Consider the following 23,614-nt stretch of genomic DNA (forward strand, 5'->3'; position numbering starts at 1 on the left):
CATCCGTCCTTGGAACTGTTCAGTTAAAAGATTTGGGGAAAAAGGTAGCAAAAAACCTTTAAAAAAAGGCATATTCTTACTTAGTGGACATAACACTAAGAACAGACCAATTCCTTCAAACACTACGTTTGTAGTGTCCACTAATGACAGATGAGTGGCAACTGTCATAATTAAGAAATAGGGGACATGGTTACAGAAAAGGAAAAGCACACTTACCAATAAAACCAGCTGCAAGCTGTTGTGTTTTAGCCCTGTGATATACAGTACTTAAACTATTTCACTCAAGAACCCATACCTTTAAGCAATTGGAATGCATCACGTGATATCAGGTGTGCTTCAAATTGTGACACACCTAAAGGATCCACACAAAAAACCAGTCAGACAGGATGAGTGAGTTTATAATCACATGTATCGCAGTCACAGCAGCTTCACAGAGTGAGTGTAGCACGAGTGTATTCTCCGTATTTCCATAATGTTTTGACTTTCCATTTCTCTGGTAAAAATGACCATCAAGAACTTCTTCATCGAATACGATGCCATCAACAATGACAACGTTTTTACAAATGGAGATGAAATCAAAGGAAGGATCATTTTGGAAACATCCAAAGAAATGAAGATCCAGGCACTGGTTTTTACAGCAAAGGGGAAAGCTCGAGTTGTCTGGCATGAACATTATGGACAAAACCAACATCGTGTTTACTGGGCAAATGAGAAATACTATGAAGTTAAGCATCATATTTTGAGAGAAGCAAGACAGGATGGTAATAACTTACAAATAATTTCATACATGTTTGCATGTGCTTTGAATGACTGATGATTAATCAAAATACTGTTTAACTCATGATTTCTGACTTGTTTATTAATGGCTGGTTTCTTACACAGGTTCTGAAGTTATTAGAGAAGGAAGACATGTGTTTCCTTTTACCTTCAAGATTCCTGACAAGTGTGTGATCTACTTTTTCTATCATTTAAATGTGCTGTAGAATTTCATTTTATCCCAATGACTTAGATTATTATTGCTCTTTACAGACGAATTCCATCCTCCTTTAAGTCATCTATAGGCAAAATAAATCACAAGTTGAAAGCAGAGCTTAAGCAGTCCATGAAGCTGACAAAAACAACTAAAACTTACTTTACATTTGTGTCCAAAGGAGACATGGACACCGCTGGGTTATTGGTAAGTCTTGAAATGTGAGTAATCCATTCAATTTAAGACCTTAATGAAATAAAACTCTTTATGTTTTTTAGGATCCTCAATATGGCTGTAAAGATAAAAAAGTTAAAGTTTTCGGCTCTGGAACCATGTGCTTGGACGTTCATACTAACAAGATGGGATATCAACAAGGTAATTATAGCCTATATTGAATGGTGGGAATATCCTTGTTTGTTCCTGTGTGTGAGCCCTTGGCCAGACTAGAACCTTTATGGGTAGATAGGTAGGTAGGTACCTTTAAAGTTACCATTTACTGTCTACTTTAACGTGTTGATAACCTACTTTGTAGTACAGCTGCTCTGACGTTGTGAATGTTTGGTTAGATGAAGTCATCTAACAGAGAGATACCCTGGATATATTTATCCAGTTTCATAGTATAGGCCCACTGTGTTAGTGTTTTTAAATCATAAGAAATGGAACCTATTCTACCACTAAACTCAAACACAGTTTGCGTGAGCCTATCCTCGGTCTCTTCTGGAAACCATACCAGACTATCACGATGCCAACACACAGAGGAGAAGTTGAAAACTTCATTCATCTCTCATTACAATACACACGTTTTTTAAATTCCTGATCTGATTTGAGCTGCTTCTGTGTACCAAAATCCTTTTCCAGGTGAGGCTCTTCAGATAATGGCTGAAATAAGGAACAACACGAGTCGTTCAGTGAAACCCAAATTTACACTTTACGAGAAGAAGAGTTTCCTGGCACAGGGCCGCAGGAAGCTTTACATCCAAGAAATCCTGAAGGACAAAGCTGAAGCTGTTGAGCCTTCTTCTAGCACCAAAACTGTGACCATGACGATTACAATCCCCACAGAATTACCTCCCTCCATCCTAAACTGCGCCATCATCAAGCGAGAATACCGGCTGAAGGTAAGTACAGGTATCAGAATCAGAATCAGAATCAACTTTATTGACCAAGAGTGTATGAATACACACGAGGAATTTGTTTTGGTGACCTGTGCTCTCTCAGATAGTGTAACATTAAATCATAACAATCAACTAGAATAAAGAAAAATAAATAAAAAAAAGAAGTATAAATATAAATATAAGAGTAGTTAGACTAATATGTGCAAACTAAATAAAAATAACAAGATAATAATAATAGTAATAATAATAATAATAATAATAATAACAAAATAAAATAAAAATACAATAATAATTATAATAAGATAATAGTGCAGTAGTGCATTGATGAGTAGTGCAGGTGAACATTTAAATGAAAATATTATGTCCATGAACATTTCGCAGTGACAGGTTGATCCAGGGTTGTTATGTTTAGTTCCAGGTTATTTCATAGTAACAGAAACAGGTCTGACACTCTATGACTTTGTAGTGTTGATCAGAGTGACAGCCTGGGGGAAGAAACTGTTTTTAAGGGCGGGTAGTTTTGGCATACAGTGATCTGTAGCGTCTGCCGGAGGGGAGGAGTTTAAACAGATTGTGTGCAGGGTGAGAGGGGTCTGCAGTGATGCTACCTGCCCGTTTCCTGACCCTGGACAGGTATAAGTCTTGGATGGAGGGCAGATCAACACCAATGATCTTTTCTGCAGTCCTGATTATCCGTTGTAGTCTGTGTCTGTCTAGTTTGGTTGAAGATCCAAACCAGACAGTGATGGAGGTGCACAGAACAGACTGAATGATGGAGGTGTAGAACATGATCTAATCTAATCCTCTGGGTTCAATTTGCTGGGGCGCAAAGTGAGTTGAATTTTCATTTGAAAAAACCCCAATAAAAACAGCCACTACTATAAAAAGGAGTTGAAGATAAATATATATTTTCAAATAAATAAAATGGGTAGTGACTGTGTCATTGCTGTTATTAATATAATCTAAGGGAGGAACCATTAAATCGATGAATTGATTTATATTTCTTCGATTCAACTACATCGATTTGTGCTCAGCAAGTTGGCCTTCCAGATGACACATATCAATCTAAAATTGTTTTAAAAAGTAATCAATTGATTATATCGATACAAGGAAATAACACATTGGATGTAAGCACGGCAGACTTTATAGGGCTGTGTTTTAAAAGCACTTTTATTAATAAAGATGTTACGGCCGACTCGGTTGGCTGTCTGTGATGTCATTGCCCAGCACCAGCAGACAACAAAATATCGCATAGTGGAAAAGCCGGCGAACGAGAAATTGATTGTACCACCTTTGGGGTCAATCCATGTACCCTTCATTCTTTAGTTATTCCATTTTAAAACCAAATCAAAATGACAAAAAAAAATGTTGTTGTGTGGTTATTTTGTTTTACTGACTTGAAACCAAAATAGAAAAATAAAAAAACAGACAAGCAGCTTTTTTCTCTTTTAAAATTAAGTTTTCTGTTTGTGTGATATTTGAATATTTACGGGAAAACTATGGACGAGAGCTTCATGTTTTAAGCTCACCACACATATAATTAGAATATCATGAAAAAATTGATTTATTTCAGTAATTCCATTCAAAAGGTGAAACGTATTATATTCATTCATTACACACAGACTGATATATTTCAAATGTTTATTTCTTAAATTCTTAGATATTTTTTTTTTAATTTTGATGATTATAACTACAACTAATGAAAATCCCAAATTCGGTATCTCAGAAAATTAGAATATTACTTAAAGGCACACTTTGTAACCTTTGGCCACGAGGGGAGCTAGACATGCAACTTTCATGTCAAGCGCCCCTAGTGGCCACAAGCGCCGCAGCACTGTCGCATAAATCGACAGTCAGTCGATTTCCCTTGCCTTGCCTTTTGATTGTGTATGTAGACAGTAGTTGACCTGTAACTTCGGGATAAGGATAGGCTCTAAAGGCTGGGCTCGCGCCGTGGGGCTGAGCTAGCGCCGCGGCTGGAGGAGCAGCAGCTGCGGCCACCAGAGTCGCCACGGAGACCCGGCCCCGGACACCGCCCCGCGCATGCCGGGTTGCCCGTCCGCTCTGTCCGAGGCAAAGTGGGCCGAGTACCGGGTCTCCGGCAGCGGCTTTTGATGTTGTGACATGTTAATGACGATAAAAAGCAGCAGCTGGATTCATTAAAGGAGACATATCATGCCTTTAAATCCTTCTTTTTTACATATAAATCATACAGTTGTGGTCTATATAAAGCGGAACTGTAATGCTTTGTTCTGAATTCCTCATTATTATAGCTCCACAGGCCCCTCTTCTGATGTGCTTCTGAGAGCAACTCGTTTTAAATGCAAATGAGACACTTCATACCCCGCCCCCTCTCCAGGTTGCAGAGGTTACACTCAGTTCAACTCCACCCTGTTCGGCCATTTTTGTAGTTTGATAGAAGAGATACGATTATTTAGTGGCGCAGAAACTTTTTATTCACACGTTATTTACAAAATGTCAACAACGGAAGACTTGTCCATCCAGCCTTACCAGTTTGAGCCAGAGTCTGACCCGGCGGAGCGAGATGAAAAGGAAGCGAGCACACAGCGCTAACATATGAAGACGGTGCAACTGCTAATGCTAACAAAACAATGACAGGGACGTCTTATCACACTTTTTAGTGTTATTTACAGCTTACCGAAGTGCTCTGTTCGTCGTCTCCAAAGATAGAAGGAATTGAACCCTCAATCAGACAAAGTCTTTCGGTAAATCCTTCTTTATACTGGCGGTGGTTGCAGAAGCAGTCATCCTTGAAGTGCTGCGCGCACACAAAAATGACCTTACCCACAGATGTGGGTACATTTCCGTGAAAAATTAAACTCAACCAGGCACTTCGAAAAGGTTCTGATGCTGGGAGACGTAATGAAGCGTGTGTGTTACTACATCCAACAACCAAACATTTTGACTTATCCTCTTGTAACTTCGGCATCCTTGAGCTTGGACTACAAAATCGTAGCGAGAAATAAAAATGGCAGATTGTTAGGCCTGGAGTCGATGTCCTAATTTGGCAGTTCCGCTGCAAATACTGTGACGTTATTGTTCAAAAAACATAATAGAGAATAGAAAAATCTAAACAGATTGCAAAATATTTTTTTTATTTTTATTTATTTATTTATTTATTGGAGGATAAGCCCCTTGAGATGAAACATCTCGTTTTCGAGGGCGTCCTCAACTTACATAAGATGACAGATACAGCAGAGCAGACAATACAGGAATTCAATAAATAATAGCCAGTGAAGCTGTCGTCTAGATGCCAGAGAGAGCCATGACAAATGTTCATACATTTGGCAGTGGTGAGTTCTAAAGGGACAGCGGAGGATAAATCTACACAGACTATTGTAAGTGACATTAAGTGGTTGGAGAATCGTGGCAGTGGTGTTTTGATAAATAATATCACTGTAATCAATAATGGGAAAAATCAATTGGGAAGTGATCCTTTTTCTAACGGAGTAACTAAAACAATTAACTGATTGATAAAGCAATTTTAAGCGATAAGAAATTTTATGTGTAATAGTTTGTATATGAGTTTTAAATGATAGTGAGGAGTCTAGCCATAGACCAAGATATTTGAACTGATCAACAACTGGGACTGGTGACAAATCAGAAAAAGTGAGTTTAATCTCATTAGCTGAAAACCCGCTTCTGGAACAACATAAAATTTGATTTCGAGTTATTGAGTAAAAGTTTATTAGATTGTAGCCAGGATTGAACTGCATTAAAGTCATGCTGAATAGAGTGATTAATATCAGAGATATTGGATTTTGCAGAATAAATCACGGTGTCATCAGCATAAAGTTGGATGTTACAGTCATTGCATGCAAGAGGGAGATCATTAATAAATATTGAAAATAAAAGTAGGCCAAGAGAAGAACCCTGCGGAACACCTTTCTCAATAAATGAAAAAACAGAGTAGCTGCCATTGTAAAACACACACTGCTGCCTATGATGAAGGTAAGAATTGAACCAGAGGAGCGAAGACCTATCCAGGCCTATAGAATGAAGCTTGTCTAAAAGCAAATAGTGATCGACCATATCAAACGCTTTGGTGAGATCTATAAATAAAGCACCAGTAAGCAGATTATTGTCAAAGCCAGAAAAAATATCATTGGTAAATTTTAATAAAGCAGATGTAGTAGAGAAGTGTTTTCTAAAGCCAGATTGAAATGCAGATAAGAGGTTATTGGTTGAGAGGTGTTCAGATAGTTGATTAAAGACTATTTTCTCATAGACTTTAACAATACTGTTATTCATAGAGATTGGTCTATAGTTACAGTATTTATAATACTACTGTCACCCCCTTTATGCAGGGGGATGACCTTTGCACATTTCCAGGCAGAGGGAACTTCACATGTACTAAATGATAAGTTAAACAGATCGGCTCGAGGAAAACATAGAACATGAGAGGCAAGCTTGATAAACTTGGTCTCAATGCCGTCTGGACCAGCACTGCTATGAGAAAGTTCATTTATGATCTGCTCTACTACAGCTGAGCTTACCCTACTGAATGAGAAACTGCTGCAAGATGGAGCATCAGAGGAAGAAAGTGAAGCATGGGGAGGAGAATGGACCTGTGGAAGTTGTGAAAAATGTTGGCTAAAGGCAGAAGCAATTGCACCAGAGTCATTAGTGATTACATCATTAATAAGCATATTATGAGTTGCAGAGTTAGATTTACCTGATAATTTGTTTATTTGCTTCCAAAACGGTTTAGGATGTTTAAAGTTATTTGTAAGACTGTTTTTGTAATAATTTGATCTAGCATTTCTAGTTTGCGTGGTACATATATTTCGCAGGTGTCGATATACGTCCCAGTCAGCAGCAAGCTTAGTGTGATTAAAAGTTGACCAGGCCTTATCCCGTTGTCTAAACAGACTGAGGAGTTCTCCATTCACCCAGGGAAGATGGCTTCCTTTAACTCTGATTTCTGCAAATGGAGCATGAAGATTAATAACATTTAGAAGTTCAGAGGAAAAATAGTCCCAAGCTTCATTTATGGAAGGTATTGAAAAAAAAGTCTGTCCCAGTTCATATTTACAATATCGTTAATTAAGTTTTCACTATTTAACCATTTTGTTCTACGAACTTTGATAATTTTTGGGGGGAGACGTGGAGGTTTAATTTTCCATATACAATACACAATACAGTGATCGCTAAAACAGTCAGATAACACACCAGAGTCTGAAAAGCGCTCAGGGTGAGTTACTAAGATCAGATCAAGAAGAGATTGTGATGTGGGACTAATTCTTGTAGGGTCATTAATCAACTGGGAAAAGTTTGAGCTATTAAAAATGTTTCGCTCAGATGCAGAGGAAGGAGCCAACCAGTTTATGTTAAAGTCACCCAGTAGTATCGTCTCATTATTACAGCCTAAGGATGAAACTGTAGACAATATATTTTTCACGGAATCAGAAGGGGAGTTAGGAGGTCTGTAAATGTTACCAATGATTAATTGTTTATTTTCATGTAAAATAACTTTTACAAACAGACCTTCAAAGTGCACTGGTTTTTCTTTTGGGTGAATAAGCAGAGATTGAAGATTAGATGCTATAAAGGTGGCTACGCCGCTGCCTCTAGAGCCTCGGTCTGCTATGTACAAAGTATAATTCTCCAGATGAATATCATTGTCAGAGATGCTAGAAGAAAGCCATGTTTCAGATATTGTAATAATGCTAGGTTTATTGTAAGTTATCCAGGCTCTCATTTGGTCGATTTTAGGAAGTAAGCTTCTAATGTTCACATGAATCATTTTAAGACCATTAACCATACTTAATAAAAAAGAAAATATAGAGAAAAAATATAAAGCAATTAACAACAAATAAGAGTGAGAACAACCAGTCAAGAGCACTCATAATAATACATACGCTTCCACACCACCACACAATCACACATACATACATAATACAAGAAACAACAAACTGCAACAAGAACAAAACAGAAATCTCAGTCTGCAATATTAAATTAGGGAAGATCTTCTTAGACTAGATAGCATACCAAAATGTATATCAATCAATGACATAGGATTAGTTAGAGAAAAAATAAATAAACCCTAATTAATGTAACAGAAACAGAAACTACACAACCATTAATATTATTGTCTTTATAACAGTCGAATCTGCTGCTCCAGACAGTCAAATAGACGTGACATGCATCACGTGATTGAATCACGACAGCCACCGTTTACAACAAAAAGCATTTAAGGGCTAAAAAAGTGGATTTAGCATGATATGTCCCCTTTAACACCCGATCATTTATTATAATAACAAAATGTGCACTCAAATTTACACCAGTTTTCACACAAGGTTGATAAATGAGGGCCATTGAGTATTGAAAAGGAGAGCAGAAACAGTTAACATCCTGTGTTGGTCGGACTTTGTTAATATAAAATGTGATTACATTTGCCATTAAATGTTGTTTACTTTTTTGTTCATGTCCATGATAACATTTATTGACGATTCCTTTACAAGAAACAACAGGAATCGAGGAAACAATATGAAAATATCCAAAGAATTTATGAAAACTATGAATAATATGTATTCACAGGTCCTGTTGGACATCAAATACTCTCCAGATGCAGAGGTTAAACTTCCTATCATCATCCTACCAAGGACTCGAGCTACCAAAAAACAAGAACACGATCATTATCGTCAACAACAACAACAGCAACCAGCTGCTTCTTATGGATTTGAAGCCTTTGGAGCCTCAAACTATCCAACCTGGAACAGCACAGCCAATCCAGCAGCACCGCCCCCCATGGATCATCCCCCTCCTTATGAAGAATATCCATTACACCCTCCCATCTATGCTGACAATTTGTAGACTGAGCGATAACACACTGCGCAAAAAGAGCAAGAATCGAGAATATCCGGTTTTTGATTCTGTCTAGAATACGGACTTTTCTGATGAATATCCGGAGATTTTTGATATGCCCCATATCTGGTCAAATACGGACCCAATATACTTCATGAAGACATTATATTGTATTAGGATACTAACATCTGCTGAGCATGTTGATCACGTAAACAGACTGAAAAACATTAAAGCAAATGTAGTTACTGTTACGAGTTAGGAAGGAACTTAAATCTCAATATAACTGTAATTTTAGCACTTCATGGCACTGTCAACGTCACTACATTTTGCTGGCTCAGTAAATCAAGAGTATCTCACAGCACAGAGATTATGGGTTCAAGGTCTGGGTGTGTGTGGGTTAGTATGGATACTCTGGTTGCCTCCCACAGTCCATAAACATATGCATTTGTTTCATTCAGACTCTAAAAGAGCTTTATCTTTGTGTATTTGTGCAATCCAGTCTGTTTGTGCATGCGTGTGATTCGGGCCTGTGTGTGAGAAGCATGTCCCTAAAAACAACAGAGTGTAACATAATTTCCCTTCAGGGATTAATAAAGTGATTAAAATTAGAAAAATTCGAAATTAGAGTGTAATTTTTAAATTATTTATATGTAACAAAACTGATTTCTGTAACAAAACTGATTTCTGTAACAAAACTGATTCTGTTTATATTTTTTTCTTTACAATATATCTACATCAGTGGCTGATAAACTGTATATAGCAGAAAAAACTGACCGACAGCTTTTGTTACTTTTTTATTTTTTTTAATAAAACTATGAATTTCAACAGCAAAGGTTGTCCAGAACACTTCATCCAGCGCACAATCTAAAACAAAGGTGTCAGACTTGCTTTAGTCCAGGTTCCAAATATAGACCAAAACCAATATATTCAAAAAAAGAAAGAAAGGAAAGTGGAATTTCAACAGTTTTCTGCATTAAATTTAACGCTTCTGCATATAAATTTTAAATTTCTGTATATTAATCAAATACAGCTCATACGATGCAAAACATTTTATTTTACCTAATGATTTTTTCCCCCTGAAATAGACCTAAACGTATGCATTTGGAGGCCTTTGTTAAGTTTAACTCCCCTGTAACTATAAATTTAGGAGACTTGAATGTAATAATCTTAATATTTGCCTAAAATTAAACCATTAGATTAACAATTTACAAATGTTAGCAAGAGCATGATAGAAATATCTTTGTTTCTGATCAAATAATATAATCTGAGAGTTTACTTTACTCAATTGTTCGTGGAACTTTCTGATCGTTTTGAGTTTATTTGTCAAATCCTCCACTCAGAAACAACAACAAACACATTGTTCCTCTATAAAACAACTAGGGTGAGTTAGTTCTTTCCTGACGTTTTGCATTTTAGATTTACTGTCTGACCATTCGCAGGCGAAAGAGTGGCTGTCAGGTGTTGAATTGGTCACTTTTACTCATTATTTTTTTGTTGCCATTGCCTTGTGGTCACTTGTATTATGCTTAACTAATTTGTTAAATATTCTTTGACCAAATTCAGTTAAAACTACATTTATATCTAACATTCTGTGTTACACAACTTCGTTTATTGAAGAAAAAATGAGACACTCCTCATAAAAGTAATAGTATTTTTTATTTTTTCTTAAAATTCTCAGCACCCCCACATTTCATTCCCGCACCCCTTTAGCACCGGGAGAGAAAAAACCCTGGTGCCGTGCCTGAATGTAGGTAGTACAATAACTAAGAGATCACTAGATTCTCAACTTTAATTCCACAAACAGGATTAAAGCAACATTTATTTGTCTAACAAACTTCCCCCAAGGCTATGAACATGTCTTCTGGACGCTAAGCAGACATCCTAGGGCCCAAAGGAAGTGGATTCAAACTCCTCCACAGAAGACCTTTGTCCTTTACTTACAGGTGTACCCCTCCCCAAAGGAACATTGAACAGATATGTCCCGTGAATTGTGCTGCTTCGGACGGAAGGAACTCCTCAAACCCTACTAAAGCGAACAGAACCTTTCTTTGCCAACTACATATTTAGAGCCGTTGCCACACTTGACAAAAGTAGGGTACACGCACTCACAGCACATATGGCAAAGGGGGCATTAAAACAAGCTAAAACTCTTTGATCAATCCCCAAAAATTATAGTCCCCCTACTTCCATTTTCCCATACATTAGTTTTTTTTAATTGTTTTATTTTTATTTTTCCTCTGAACCGAAAAGAACACACCCAAGGGAAAAGGTATTATAGGTTTTGATAAATTAATTAATTATTAGGGAGAGAAAAAAAACATTAAAGAACAAAAAAATTCTGAAATAAAAAAGTTGATGGTTTAAACCCCTAAAGCCTGAAAACACAAAGTATAGCAAGAAAATTCATTTTTGGAACTGAAAAGTTTATTTAATGGTGCATGGTGGATTAGTGATTAGCATCTCTGCCTCACAGCAAGAAGGTCCTGGGTTCAAGCCCTGTGGTGGACATTTGGGTCCTTTCTGTGTGGAGTTTGCATGTTCTCCCTGTGCTGCGTGGGTTTCCTCCGGGTACTCCGGCTTCCTCTCACAATCCAAAAACATGACTGTTAGGTTGATTAGAATCTCTAAATTGCCTGTAGGAGTGAGTGTGAATGGTTGTCTGTTTATGTGTTGCCCTGCGAAGGATTGGCGCCCTGTCCAGGGTGTATCCCCGCCTAGCGCGCAGTGTCAGCCAGAGACAGGCACCGACAGACCCCCGTGACCCTGAATAACAGGAACAAGTCTGAAAATGGATGGATGTTCATTTAACTTTTTTTGTTGTTGTAATAATCAGACTTAAATATGGCTTCTGGACAGTTTAGGTATTGGAATGCATCACATGATATCAACAAGTGTGATAAATACTGAAGCATAAGGTTCCACACAAAAAACTATATCAATCATATTTCAAACCTAGGGATTCTTCTTAATTAAATGGACTCGGTTGCAGAGTTGCAACAACCTCCTGTGGGAGGAACTATTAAAGATTATTAAATCAATTTAATAAATACATTGCAATGATAACATGTTCGACTAACCCATGTCCTCATGTTTACATTCTTTAGCTATCAATACTCTATTGCTTTTTTTTAACGCTAACTTGGGCAATAATTCCCTTTCATCTAAGGTTGGACGACAGTTGTGCTTTTTATACGGCTAATCAAATATATTTTCTCAAGGTGCTGTTGTGTTTTAGCCCTGTGATATACAGTACTTAAACTATTTCACTCAAGAACCCATACCTTTAAGCAATTGGAATGCATCACGTGATATCAGCTGTGCTTCAAATTGTGACACACCTAAAGGATCCACACAAAAAATCAGTCAGACAGGATGAGTGAGTTTATAATCACATGTATTTCAGTCACAGCAGCTTCACAGAGTGAGTGTAGCACGAGTGTATTCTCCGTATTTCCATAACATTTTGACTTTCCATTTCTCTGGTAAAAAATGACCATCAAGAACTTCTCCATCGAATACGATGCCATCAACAATGACAACGTTTTTACAAATGGAGATGAAATCAAAGGAAGGATCATTTTGGAAACATCCAAAGAAATGAAGATCCAGGCACTGGTTTTTACAGCAAAGGGGAAAGCTCGAGTTGTCTGGCATGAAAGTTATGGACAATATGATCATCGTGTTTACTGGGCAGATGAGAAATACTATGAAGTTAAGCATCATATTTTGAGAGAAGCAAGACAGGATGGTAATAACTTACAATGCTTTGATTTTAATGATTGATCATTGATCAAAATACTGTTTAACTCATGATTTCTGACTTGTTTATTAATGGCTGTGGTTTCTTACACAGGTTCTGAAGTTATTAGACAAGGAAGACATGTGTTTCCTTTTACCTTCAGGATTCCTCACAAGTGTGTGATCTACTTTTTCTATCATTTAAATGTGCTGTAGAATTTCATTTTATCCCAATGACTTAGGTTATTATTGCTCTTTACAGACGAATTCCATCCTCCTTTAAGTCATCTATAGGCAAAATAAATCACAAGTTGAAAGCAGAGCTTAAGCAGTCCATGAAGCTGACAAAAACAACTAAAACTTACTTTACATTTGTGTCCAAAGGAGACATGGACACCGCTGGATTATTGGTAAGTCTTGAAATGTGAGTAATCCATTCAATTTAAGACCTTAATGAAATAAAACTCTTTGTTTTTTAGGATCCTCAATATGGCTGTAAAGATAAAAAAGTTAAAGTTTTCGGCTCTGGAACCATGTGCTTGGATGTTCATACTAACAAGATGGGATATCAACAAGGTAATTATAGCCTATATTGAATGGTTTGTGTGTGAGCCCTGGGACATATTAAAAGCGTTAAGGGTAGTAGGCAGTAGGAGGCCTTGAGGTCATGAACATAACTTTTCACTTTGGGACATTTTGTGTACTCACTGGGCCTGTACTACAAAGCTGGATTCCCTCTTATCGCGTGAACTGCAGGGGTTTCACAGGGTTCATTCGAGGCATCAGAGCTAAATGTTGCACCACATCCCCATCGTTGGAAGTGTGTCGGAAAATGAGGCTTAGAACGTGACTATAGAAACACTTCTGTGCTGTTCAATAAAAGGAAAGTAACTGATCAGAGTGCTGTCTGTTTATTGTCCTACAATCCTCTGACAGAATTTCTTCCTTTTTGGCTTTTGCAGGAACAGTGTTGCTGAGGGCCTGATTATGGATTTTTATTCTTCATCTTTTAATGATAATTGTCTTTTCCTCCATGGTACATATTGCAGGCTTTTTTGGAGCCGGGGTCTCCATGTTTGTGATTGGTTAGTTGCTGCAAATGACGGCCTTTTTATGTGAGCCTGCACACATCCAGATTGGAAACCACTGGCTTAAATTAACGTGTTGATAACCAGCTTTGTAGTGCATTGAACATATGGTTAGATGAAGCCAGCTAACGGAGAGATATCCCGGATATATTTATCCAGTTTCGTAGTATAGGTCCTGTCATTTTGTGTATTTTTTGTAAAAATATTTTGTTTCATTTTACTCATTTAGTATATGTTTATTATAAATACCTTATGTGAGGTGAGGGCGTGTTTTGAGATATCTTCCGTGGGTTCTCTCTCACACACACACGCACATCAGCCACGCGCATGCACATAGTCAGTCACAGATTGTTGAAATGCATGTGTAGAGAAAAAAAAATACGGACTCGCTGGAACTATTTGAAACTTCTGGGAACTCTTCCGTTGTCGCTACTCTCTCTCTAAACAGCTTTGTGTGTGTTCAGCATCTACATCCAAGGTGCGCATTTGGTTTTATAGCATGTGGTGAAAATATCAGAGTTTATAATGCCGTATCCGCAGAGGAATTTGCTTTTGTTGCTGTTTACCTTCAACACACCCGGAAGTTGTTGCTCGTCAGTAACGTGCGGTCCAAACAGCTAACACACACACAGACAGATTGTTTGTGTGTGTGTGTATGTGTGTGTGTGTGTGTGTGTGGCCCGAATATCTCCCCGATGCGGTATCTGTTCGACCTGAAACTTTGTCAACGGCTTCTAAATACCCCGAGTGTGTGCATCTGTCTTTTTGGAGTAATTTGGTCATTTTAAAACGTTTATTTCGCCCAGATGGCACATTCATGTTCACCCACAAGTGAAACCTATTCAGATAGCGCACCATCTATAGCTATTTCACTGCAAAAGCTCGGCTTCGGTGCATGCCAGAACCAATCACAGTGGCGAGATACAGTCACGTGTGCGGCCAGCGCTGAAGACCTGGAGTAGCACCAGACCTGCAAGCAGGCAAACGAGTGAGAGGAGAGAGAGGAAGAAATTTTAAAGCTCTTTCACAAGTTTTGAGCTCCTGTGGACTTCTTTTTTGAGAAAACATTTGACTGTTCCTCATTTGGTGATGACATTTCAAAACGTTTATTTTCATGTTACTTTTGTAACCCCAGTTCTATGACTAATATGAGGGAGATGTCTCACTATGAGATGTCACCTCTGCTACATTTCTCAGCGTTCGTCAGCAGGAAAAAGGAAAATCCCACCTGCGAACATTTCAATTGGTCAGAGCTAAAAACCGCGAGGTAGCTGAGAGGAAAATAGGTTTAAGATGTGCACCGACGTTCTCCCATTGAACTGATGCACTTCACCGGCCAATCAGGATTGGCAAAGTGAAAAAGGTATTCTGATAAATGTAGCAGAGGTGACATCCTATAGTGAGACATCCCACAAAATATTGTGAAATAGAACTTCATTAATCTTTGATTATAATGCACTTGCTTTTTTACATTATTGATCTGATTTGAGCTGCTTCTGTGTACCAAAATCCTTTTACAGGTGAGGTTCTTCAGATAATGGCTGAAATAAAGAACAACTCCAATCGTTCAGTGAAACCCAAATTTACACTTTACGAGAAGAAGAGTTTCCTGGCACAGGGCCACAGGAAGCTAAACATTCAAGACATCCTGAAGGACAAAGCTGAAGCTGTTGAGCCTTCTTCTAGCACCAAAACAATGACCAAGACGATTACAATCCCCACAGAATTACCTCCCTCCATCCTAAACTGCTCCATCATCAAGCTAGAATACCGGCTGAAGGTAAGTACCGGTATACTAATCCTCTGGGTTCAATTGCCTGGGGCCCAATGTGAGTTGAAATTTTATTTGAAAAAAATAAAAACAACCACTAGTCAACAAAGGAGTTAAGTCATTAAACATATATTTTTAATTAAATTAAATAGGTTGTGATGATATTTTGATGGAAAAAAAAGTGTGTGAAAAAAGGGAAGATAAAACACAAAGATACAAGCTTTGTTTGATTTGAAAAGCTTTTCAACACTGTCTAATGTCACAAAGAACATCAAATTCTATTTCTGGTTCCAGAAAAGAGCAATTAATTGAGGATGAACATACAAATAACATCAACTCCTCTTTACTATCTCTTCTGTCACATAGGACATTTCACCCATAATCAGTTTTAAAGTAACGCCTCTGAGAATGAGGCGATGTTATTCTGCATTTTAATAGTAATAAATTGTACATTGATGCAACAAACACATGGCCATTTTTAGGGAAAGTAAATACTGGTTTAGGCTTTAAATGTGATTACCAATACACTGACCTTACATTAAGACCACCTGATTGGTGTGTAGACCTCAGTTTTACCAGTCTATACTGTACATACATGTGCCATGTATCTTCTGGTGCGATTTCTTTAAACCCAAGAAAAAGATGTTTGGCAAACTGAGCCATACTGGGCCTGTACTACGAAGCCGGATTTTTTCTTATCACACTAACTTCCTGGATTTATTTGAGTCTGTACTAGGATGCTTGTTAACTTCTTATTGGGCCAAATCACCATGGTAACTTAGGCTAATATGACCTTCCCATTGTTCGAAGATCCTGGTTGGTGTAGATCTGACATCTGCTTTTAGAAAAGAAAGATTATTAATAGTTAATGCAATCCTTTCATTTACCAGTGATATTGTCGAGCACTCCCCGTATTGCGGACGGATCAACTCATTCATTCTTTCATTCATTCATACATACGCTATAATGTTGCTGTCAGCATCAGCAGAAACATACTACAGTGAAACAACTACGTCTGTGCTGTAATAAAGTGAAACTGATCAGAGCGCCGTTCATTTATCATCCGATGGACTCATATTGCATAATCTTTTGCCAGCAGTGTTTGTTTTTTTTTTGGTCGGAATTATGGATTTTAATTCTACATATTTCTAAAAAATTATCTTTCATTTGTGACTTAAGATCTCCACACAGTTTCTCCATGTTTGTGATTGGTCTGACGCTGCAATTGCCAAGCTGAAATCACCTCACTTAAGTGAACGTGTTGATAGCTAGCTAACATGTGCTTTGTGACGGAGAATGTTTGGTTAGGTGAAGCCCATAACGGAGCAATATCCCGGATATACTTATCCAGCTTCGTAGTACAGGCCCACTAGTCATCCTTTGGATCGCCCACCTACATCTCAGTCTTACTGTAGCTCCATGTATAAAGACAATAAGACGTTAAATAAATGTAAAATACTAGGAATAATATGTATTCACAGGTCCAGTTGGATATCAAATATTCTCCAAATGCAGAGGTCAAACTTCCTATCATCATCCTACCAAGGACTCAAGCTACAAAACAACAAGAACACAATCATCATCGTCAACAGCAACAACGATCACAACAACCAGCTGCTGCTTATGGATTTGAAACCCTTGGAGCCTCAAACTATACAACCTGGAACAGAGCAGCCAACCCACCCACCATGGATCCCCCCCCTCCTTATGAAGAATATCCATTGTACCCTGTCATCTACGCCGATAATTTGTAGACTGAGCGATAACTGCTGAACATGTTGCAGGTCGATCATGTAAACAGACTCAAAAACATTTAGGCAAATGTGGTTTCTATTAGAAGCTAGGAAGGAACTTAAATCTAATTAAAAATCTACTCTTTGTGTCGCTGTTACGAAACAGCCCATTTTAGCACTTGGCTTCTGTCAAAGTCTCTGTATTTTGCTGGCTCAGTAAATCAAGTGTCTTACAGCACAGAGATCATGGGTTCAAGCCCTACTAGTCTGGGTAAGTGTGGGTCTGGAGGAGTAATCTGATTGCCTCCCACAGCCCAAAAACACATTAGTTGCATTCAGTCTCTAAAAGGTCCTTAAAGCTGCAGTATGTAGAATAGTAATACTGGAATGGAAACAATCTCACTCCTCCCTTCTCTCTCTGTTTCAAATCAACCAGCATCCTGATGAACACGCACAACTGTGGAGCTATTTCTTTCTCACCAAATCTAGGGACCTTTTATTATGTTATAAGACAGATTTTGTTTTGTTTTAGAGACTCTGACATGAAAGCATTTATCACTCTGTTGAAACTGCCTTCCCCTCCCTCGTCACAAAGCGCTCATAGGTGGTCAGGTTGACAGGAGCCCCTGGCCACAGCACTCCCAGCTGCAAAGGAGAGAGGAAGAGAGTCTGCATCCAGACTGTCAATGAATTATGCATGTTCTCTCCACCTTGAATATGCTTTCCCAAGGTTTACATGCGATTTTGTTGTTGTCACTCTCTCTCTAAAACCAGGAAGTGGTGCGGAAGCCCACTTTGACCTCCGCAGACTCCGTTACGTGTTTGTTTGGGCCCTAGACTGTCGCTTGTCCACGTCATTCTTCCTTTTTTGTCTCGTTTTGGCATGTAAGCCATTGTGCATAATGCCATGATGGGAACTTTTCCTGTTGGAACGTCCACCATTGCACCATTACTACCTCAAGCAGCCAGTAGTAACACCCAAAACAGCTCATAGAACACTTTGTATAATATCATCTCTGATTGGCTGTAAAAGAACATCACACTCCTGGATTTCTAAAGCTTGAATACAGAGCAAGAGACCACTTTGAATTACAATATGCTGAAAGGATATTATGGATTTTTGAACAAATGACTCCCAAAAAAATGTACATATGCTTTAAGTGTGACTATGATTCAATCTGTGTATTTGTGCAATCCTGTTTAGTGTAATTGTTGAATATTTTTAACATTATTCATATGCAACAAAACTGATTATGTTTATATATATATATATATATATATATATATTATACAATATATCTAGATCAGTGGCTGATACACTGTATATAGCAAAATAAACTGATCAACAGCTGTTTTTAGTATTCTTTTTGTAAATAAAACTGCATGAATTTCCACAGCAATGGTTGTCCAGCCCACTTCATCCAATCTAAAACAAAGGTGCCAGACGTGCTTTAGTCCAGCTTCTGAATATTGACCAAAACCAAGCACTAAAGAATGAAATGAAAGTAAAAATTCAACAGTTTTTTTGCACTAATTTTAACCTTTCTGCATGTAAATTGCAAAAATCTGTATATTAATCAAATATAGCTCATATGTTGTGAGACATGTACTCCATGTACCAAAAGGTCTAAAAACAGTGGTCGGGAACCATTTTTAAACTCCCAGTTCAATCTGGCACATAGTAAAATAATACAAGTAAAATAATTTTGTTATAAATTAGTGAATCAGTAAATGTAGTAGCCTATTAAGTAATTGTATTTTAATCGAGTTCTCATCTTGTTTTCCTCTGAGTTGTCTCTACCTATTGGGCCAAGTGGAGTATAAAGGGGCCTGTAGAGTTACCTGAATGTGGGACTGCAGCATGAGAAAGACCGTCTTTAACCTCCCTCCAGCCTGTTTAGCCCTGAGACTTTTGTTATAGTTTATTTCTTCAATCCTAAATATTTGTTATCCAACAAAATTATTTTAAGTTTTGTTATTGGAATAAACCTCAGTTCATTTTGAAATATTTTTTGTGGACATTATGTTATTTTTTTCAGTGGCGTGTCAGGTTTCTTGCTCAATCACCAGAGCCAGGAATAAATCGTTAGAACCTGAAATCAGCAGGGAAGTTTGACTTTAAGCACTATATTGTACACTTTTCCCCCAAAGGTATTGTTCAAAACAACAAGTTCACACATTGCTGCTTTAAGTAGCCTAATTCAGCCAGCAGAATGGCTGGGCTTAGGTTACCTTTGTGAAAGGGACACCTGCTGACTTTCTCATGTGACCGTGAGCAATAGAGGAACCAGCTCTCTGCTGGTACAGAACTAACATACCAGCATCTGTACATCTTAAGAAAGAACTACTTCCTGGCCTGCTTGCAATCATTTTTGTGGATTTTATGTGTTGGCAACAGTTTTATAATGACTGTGAAGCATTTCTCTGTGACGTACGACAAGGTAAATGACCGTGGCACCTTTTCTCCTGGGGACACGCTCTCTGGGACAGTAACAGTAGTAACCAACAAAGAAACCAAAGTGCAGTGTTTGGTGGTCAAAGCCAAAGGAAAAGCTATGGTGGCTTGGAATGAACAAAAAGGACCAACCGTGATGGTCCACAGCGATAAGAAGATTTACTTTTATTTTGAGCACATAATTGTTCAGGATAAGCAAATGGGAAATGGTGAGTGTCTTCATTTTAGAATAGAAAGAATGCAAATGAACGAAATTATAATGCGGATTATATTGTCATCCCAATAGGCACAGAGATCATTGGTCCTGGCAGGAATGTGTATCAATTCTCATTTGTGCTTCCAAACACGTGTGTGGTTCTCTCATTAATTCATTACTTTCCCTCAGAAGCCTTCTTTCACTGAAAAGAGTACCTCTTTCTTTGTTTTCTTAGTGACATGCCTTCATCTTTTAAAGGAAAGTGGGGCCACATCACCTATAGCGTCCGAGCTCAGCTGACTCAGTCCCTCTGGCTTGTACACAAAGCCAAGGCTGAGGTCCCTTTTCTGAGCAAATCTGAATTTCCATTTGCTTCAAAATCAGAAATTATCATCATTGGACTACAGGTGGGAAAACAGTTTTTCTTTTCCTTCACTGACTTTATTTTACACTTAATCGTTCAGTTATGATCAGATCTAAATATGGCTTCTCTCTCTGATCCTCCAGGAACCACAAAATGCCACCAGAATTTCATTTTTTGGCTCTGGAAAGATTACAATGAATGTTACCTCAGAAAAAATGGGATTAAGACAAGGTAAAGTGATGTATTCTTTTTAATAGGGATTAAGATCTTGTCTGAAAGAAGTATATTCCCTTTCTTTGGTAAATTGTAAAATGTAACACTTAATGTCAAACTGTTCTTCTATCTGAGGTGAGGCCATGGGAGTGACTGTAGATGTTGTAAACAGCTCGGCACGAAGAGTGGTCCCTCAATTTTTCCTGTGTGAGAAGCAGACGTTTGCTGCTCAGTCCAAGATAAAAGTGCACGGGAAGGATGTGTTCTTTGGGACAGGAGACCCTGTTCCAGCAGAGAGCCGGGGAACTATAACAAAAGTGCTGAGCATTCCTCCACAACTTCCCCCTACTTTCTTTAACTGCTGCATGATGAAGCTGGAGTACAGACTCAAGGTAATGTTGTCATTTAAGATATTGAAAATCCATTTCAGAGCAGTGGTTCTTAAAAATGGAGGGTACAAGTAAATAAATGGGTGTCATGCAGGAGCATTGTACCAATGAGGAATGGGATTATTGGAATACACCCACATTTAAAACAAGTAGACCCCACCCTTATCAATAAATTGGAGACAGACAAGTAAGCAAGAGGTAGTGCTCCTAAAAAATATACCCAAAACAATAGGTTTGGGCAGTGGTAAGTCAGAGTTCTAAGTGTGTGGAACAATAATGGGGCACTTAAAAATGATGTGGCCAAAAGGGCAAGCCAGGGAGCAAACAAATACAACAGGAATTGTGTCATTTTAAGTCGACGGGAAGTTTTTAATGAAGGCCATTGATAAAGTAATGGGCTGAATGGTTAGAGGAAAAAAGGAATGAGTTACAATCTTGTTGCACCAAGTGTCAAATTACAGTCCAACCTGTTCTTTCATGCCATAAGGTCAAAGTGTGTACATCAAGGCTTGGCCGTACTGTATATGTGCTTATAGTGCAACTGTATTATTGTATTGAACACAGATTTGTTTTTGCTATGTTTAAAAACTTAGAATGAACGTTGTTATTTTTCCAGATCACTCTGGATGTCCCTTTCGTCAGAGACCAAGTCATTAAAATCCCGCTGGTCATCCTGCTTGGTTCACCAAGACCGCACCAACAAAAACCAAAGAAATCCATCTGGTTTAAGAAGTTTCTTAGTTAAAACAGTGTCTTGGAGAAAGGACCAAAAGCATTTTCAACAGCAGTCCTGTGTACCCCCATTCAAACAATACGTAACACAATACCTTAGGTGATTATGAACAAGTTGTACTATTTGTTCCATTGGTATAGCGACTTGGTTCAGACAAGTTTATGAACTTTTTGTTGTTCATTGGCAACAAAATGGCCACAAAGGTGCATCCATCCATTCATTTTAAAATACCACAGAAGAAAATAATAAATTAAATAAAATGTATGGTCAAAATCAGAGGTGTAAAAACATTGCAGTTGTAGCTGTTACAGTGATGACGTAACAGTTAATGAAGAGGGCTTTTAATTGGAGAGTCTCAGGTTCAAATCCAACCTGGGTGGTCACTGTGGGATGTTGAGCAAGTCCCTAAACCCTAACTGCTTGTGTTGTACATTGCTTTGGATAAAAAATGTCTGCTAAATTAAATTTTAATCATGTGATCTAGTTATAACGGGGCCCCAAAGACAAGATGCCATGAATGACATCCAGAAAAGGAGAAGAAAGATGCTACAAAGCTCAGCAAAAAGTTATTGACGTTGCAAACTTTAGCAAACGCTGGGCTTGTTGCTCATAGTTATCACTTTTCAAAAACGTAAATTTTTGTTATTTTTCCTTTAACACTAAAACAGGTATATATATTGTATAAATAAATGGGCTTGATTAAAAATAAATCAGAAAACATTTAATAAACATGTTCTCATTCGAGTTTACAGGAAAAATAAAATGTGACTGTAAGTGAGCAAAGTAACAGAACAACAGGGGAAGGAAAAGAAGAATAAGTTGAATATAGTATATATCAGGCCAGGGACTGGTCAGTCTGGTCAGGATTACAGCTGTTACAGAGGTCTGACTCCTCTCCTTTTTTGAATACATAATGTATTGACTACTCTCAGGATGGAAAGACCATTTCACCCAGTAAAGAAAATGTGTTTCTGAACAGAATGGGGGACTCAACCCTTCAATGTTAAAATTCTAAATTAGCACTTTGTTTTGATAGCAAATTTAAAATGACTATCTGAGAACAAAATACACATGTGCTCTTACTGAATGAGATGATGTAAAACTGCCCAACAGTTTTCTGTTTGTTAGGTTTATTTTGTTTTCATTGTATATTTTAAAGTGTTCATGGTTGTTTTTATCGTTGTATTTATATTAAATTGTAACTTTTATGCTGCTCTTTTGGCCTGCATTTTGATTTTGAAATTCATTGGGACTATATCTGGTTAAATAAAGGTTAAATAAAAAATAAAAATAATAACTATAAAGGAGACGCTGGTTGTAAATGAGCTGTATGAAAAGCTAAAATAAAATGTGTTATTAATAAATTATTTTTTTTTAATACAATGTGACTCCGAACTCTCTCAGACTCAGATTGTTTGTATTTTTCCGTTTTTATCCTGGCCTTTTGGAGTCTTGAAAATAATCCTCTTTGGTGTTATGGAAATGGCCACCACGGTTACTAAGAACATTACTTTTAATATAGACTTACACATTTGTTCATTTTCACAATTACTACTAGAACTATATGTCATTCATCCAAACATAGGTTACATCTTTGCCTGGATTGAGAAGGGCTACTAGAGAGGAGCCCATTCCTGACCATCATGACAGTGGAAAATGTATTTTTCACATGTAGCGTTTTTTCTTTAACTGTGTGAGTAAATTGCTGGGTGCTTGAGACATTAGAGTTTTGTGGAAACTAAAGTAAATTTTGGTGTTGGAGCCTCAATACAAAATGTGGGAATGTTTAAGGGAAAATTAAATAAATAAATAAATAAATAAATAAATAAATAAATAAATAAACAGCTTATTCTTCCTGCACTATTAGAATAGACCTTTGCTTTGAACAGGAGCACCTACCATGGACAAAGCATGAACTGAAAACAAGTTGTCAATGAGAGGGTTAAATTATTATTCATAACAAATATTTCTTTGTTCCTGTGGCCTAAATTGTAGTTTTATTCAATTTCATATCACACCTA

General features: G+C 37.7%; 4 protein-coding genes across 7 annotated transcripts in view; 3 read left to right on the forward strand and 1 right to left on the reverse strand.

The window, feature by feature from the left end:
- LOC114462870 (formin-like protein 20) overlaps positions 1–23,614 on the reverse strand; it is a 474,381-nt gene that overhangs the window by 387,045 nt on the left and 63,722 nt on the right. The gene's annotated exons all lie outside the window — the stretch shown is intronic.
- Positions 362–8,951, forward strand: LOC114462874 (arrestin domain-containing protein 3-like). 3 transcript variants are annotated; one of them, XM_028445958.1, is made up of 6 exons: positions 362–761; positions 883–943; positions 1,030–1,177; positions 1,249–1,345; positions 1,829–2,088; positions 8,647–8,951. In XM_028445958.1, exons 1-6 carry the CDS (start codon positions 503–505, stop codon positions 8,920–8,922), a joined length of 1,101 nt encoding a protein of 366 aa, XP_028301759.1. In that variant the 5' UTR covers positions 362–502; the 3' UTR covers positions 8,923–8,951. The 3 variants fall into 3 exon arrangements, with proteins under 3 accessions (XP_028301759.1, XP_028301761.1, XP_028301760.1); XM_028445960.1 differs by having other exon boundaries at positions 682–761; positions 1,010–1,177; XM_028445959.1 differs by having other exon boundaries at positions 701–761; positions 1,152–1,177.
- On the forward strand, positions 11,693–18,320 carry LOC114462875 (arrestin domain-containing protein 3-like). Its single transcript, XM_028445961.1, has 6 exons — positions 11,693–12,661; positions 12,767–12,827; positions 12,914–13,061; positions 13,131–13,227; positions 15,260–15,519; positions 16,992–18,320. Exons 1-6 carry the CDS (start codon positions 12,403–12,405, stop codon positions 17,262–17,264), a joined length of 1,098 nt encoding a protein of 365 aa, XP_028301762.1. The 5' UTR covers positions 11,693–12,402; the 3' UTR covers positions 17,265–18,320.
- On the forward strand, positions 18,318–22,895 carry LOC114462878 (arrestin domain-containing protein 3-like). Its single transcript, XM_028445964.1, has 6 exons — positions 18,318–19,907; positions 19,985–20,045; positions 20,130–20,301; positions 20,402–20,489; positions 20,607–20,863; positions 21,477–22,895. The coding sequence occupies exons 1-6, from the start codon at positions 19,649–19,651 to the stop codon at positions 21,603–21,605; spliced, it is 966 nt and encodes a 321-aa protein (XP_028301765.1). The 5' UTR covers positions 18,318–19,648; the 3' UTR covers positions 21,606–22,895.

This window comes from Gouania willdenowi, chromosome 5 (assembly GCF_900634775.1).
Source record: "Gouania willdenowi chromosome 5, fGouWil2.1, whole genome shotgun sequence".
NCBI lineage: Eukaryota > Metazoa > Chordata > Actinopteri > Blenniiformes > Gobiesocidae > Gouania > Gouania willdenowi.

What these genes read in the sequence shown, in the direction of transcription:
- LOC114462874 (XM_028445958.1), top strand. Translation starts at nt 503, where the DNA reads ATGACCATCAAGAACTTCTTCATCGAATACGATGCCATCAACAATGAC. An exon ending in GAGAGAAGCAAGACAGGATG is followed by an intron (nt 762 to 882) that starts GTAATAACTTAC and finishes TTTCTTACACAG; the next exon opens with GTTCTGAAGTTATTAGAGAA. An exon ending in ACCTTCAAGATTCCTGACAA is followed by an intron (nt 944 to 1,029) that starts GTGTGTGATCTA and finishes TGCTCTTTACAG; the next exon opens with ACGAATTCCATCCTCCTTTA.
- LOC114462875 (XM_028445961.1), top strand. Translation starts at nt 12,403, where the DNA reads ATGACCATCAAGAACTTCTCCATCGAATACGATGCCATCAACAATGAC. An exon ending in GAGAGAAGCAAGACAGGATG is followed by an intron (nt 12,662 to 12,766) that starts GTAATAACTTAC and finishes TTTCTTACACAG; the next exon opens with GTTCTGAAGTTATTAGACAA. An exon ending in TGGACACCGCTGGATTATTG is followed by an intron (nt 13,062 to 13,130) that starts GTAAGTCTTGAA and finishes TTTGTTTTTTAG; the next exon opens with GATCCTCAATATGGCTGTAA.
- LOC114462878 (XM_028445964.1), top strand. Translation starts at nt 19,649, where the DNA reads ATGACTGTGAAGCATTTCTCTGTGACGTACGACAAGGTAAATGACCGT. An exon ending in GGATAAGCAAATGGGAAATG is followed by an intron (nt 19,908 to 19,984) that starts GTGAGTGTCTTC and finishes TCATCCCAATAG; the next exon opens with GCACAGAGATCATTGGTCCT. An exon ending in AAAAATGGGATTAAGACAAG is followed by an intron (nt 20,490 to 20,606) that starts GTAAAGTGATGT and finishes CTTCTATCTGAG; the next exon opens with GTGAGGCCATGGGAGTGACT.